General features: G+C 30.6%; 1 protein-coding gene across 2 annotated transcripts in view; it reads left to right on the forward strand.

Annotated features, from left to right (window-relative positions):
* Window positions 1-928, forward strand: part of ANKRD26 (ankyrin repeat domain 26) — a 72,065-nt gene extending 71,137 nt beyond the window's left edge. The window contains exons 27-28 of one of the 2 annotated variants that reach the window (XM_011369515.2): window positions 226-296; window positions 634-928. In XM_011369515.2, coding sequence (XP_011367817.1) covers window positions 226-296; window positions 634-784 — 222 coding nt within the window. In that variant the 3' untranslated portion in view covers window positions 785-928. The remainder of the gene's footprint in view (window positions 1-225; window positions 297-633) is intronic. The other variant, XM_011369514.2, reaches the window with a different exon arrangement.
* The last annotated feature ends 241 nt before the right edge of the window (window positions 929-1,169 follow it).

Here is a 1,169-nt window from a genome sequence, read left to right on the forward strand (position 1 = left end):
TTGGTAAACTTTTCTGTAAAGGGCCAGATAGTAGATATTTTAGGCTCTGTGGACCATAAAGTCTCTGTTCTCACAACTCAGCTTTGCTATTGTGTCACATAGTAGCCATAAACAAAACACAGGTGAAAGAGTATGGCTGTGTTCCAATAATATTTTAGTTACAGAAACAGGTAGATTTGTACTAGATTATCAGTCATTAAACGTATTTTTTTTTCTTTATTTTAGTTGCAAGAAGCAAGCGATCAACATGCAGAGGCTGTAAGATGTGCTGAGAAGACGAAGGATCACATGCAAAAGTATAATTTAAAGCAGCACAGAAAATAACTTGAGTATTTATAAAGTAGACGAGCTGTATAGGATGAGAATTAGAACAGCTGCGATAAGAAATACATCAGTGTTAAGCTGGATAAAGATCGCAGCTTTGAGCTATTTTGAAATGCATGATCTACGTACCTTATCTCTAAATTTCGCACATTTTTTACAAAACACTAGAAAAATGGCACAATTTCCAAATCATCTACTTTTTATATTTTAAGATTTTATATAATTGTACCTTCAGATGTTTGTTGAGATATTATGTGGTTTGTTTTAAATCTATATGTAAAGATAATTATTTTTAAACATACATTTTAGGCTTGAAACTGAAAATGCCAAGTTAAAAATTACAGTCAAAAAGCAAGCAAGCAAAATTGAACAGCTTCAAAAAAACCTGTTAGTTACAAGTTCGGTAAGTCGATGTCTTATTTTCTGTCATACTGAAAGGGAATTTTTATTTCTCTTGTAGCAGTATATAAGAATATTTTGGACAAGATGAGAAGTCTCATCGACAAAAGTATTTATTATATTTATATTGATACTACTTGCTAGTAGTCATGTAATTCCCTTTTATAGAGGATGTTGTCTGAATTCATAAAGTTAATGATTTTTGTACTAGGATTTTAATTAAAAACATATTGATAGTCTAGAAGCAATATTTGATATATAACACATTTTTTATCCATTCATTTGTCCAACATTTTGTTTTTTCCAGCTTTAGGCTGTTGTTAATAATGCCACTATAAACGTTGGACTACAAATATCTCTTTGAGTTATATTTGAGTAATGATTTGATCTAGATTTCTGAACTCCTCTTATAATCTGCACCCTTCAGTGAGATTTTGAGAATGAAT

The sequence above is a fragment of the Pteropus vampyrus genome, unplaced genomic scaffold (assembly GCF_000151845.1).
Source record: "Pteropus vampyrus isolate Shadow unplaced genomic scaffold, Pvam_2.0 Scaffold150, whole genome shotgun sequence".
NCBI classification, from domain to species: Eukaryota; Metazoa; Chordata; class Mammalia; order Chiroptera; family Pteropodidae; genus Pteropus; species Pteropus vampyrus.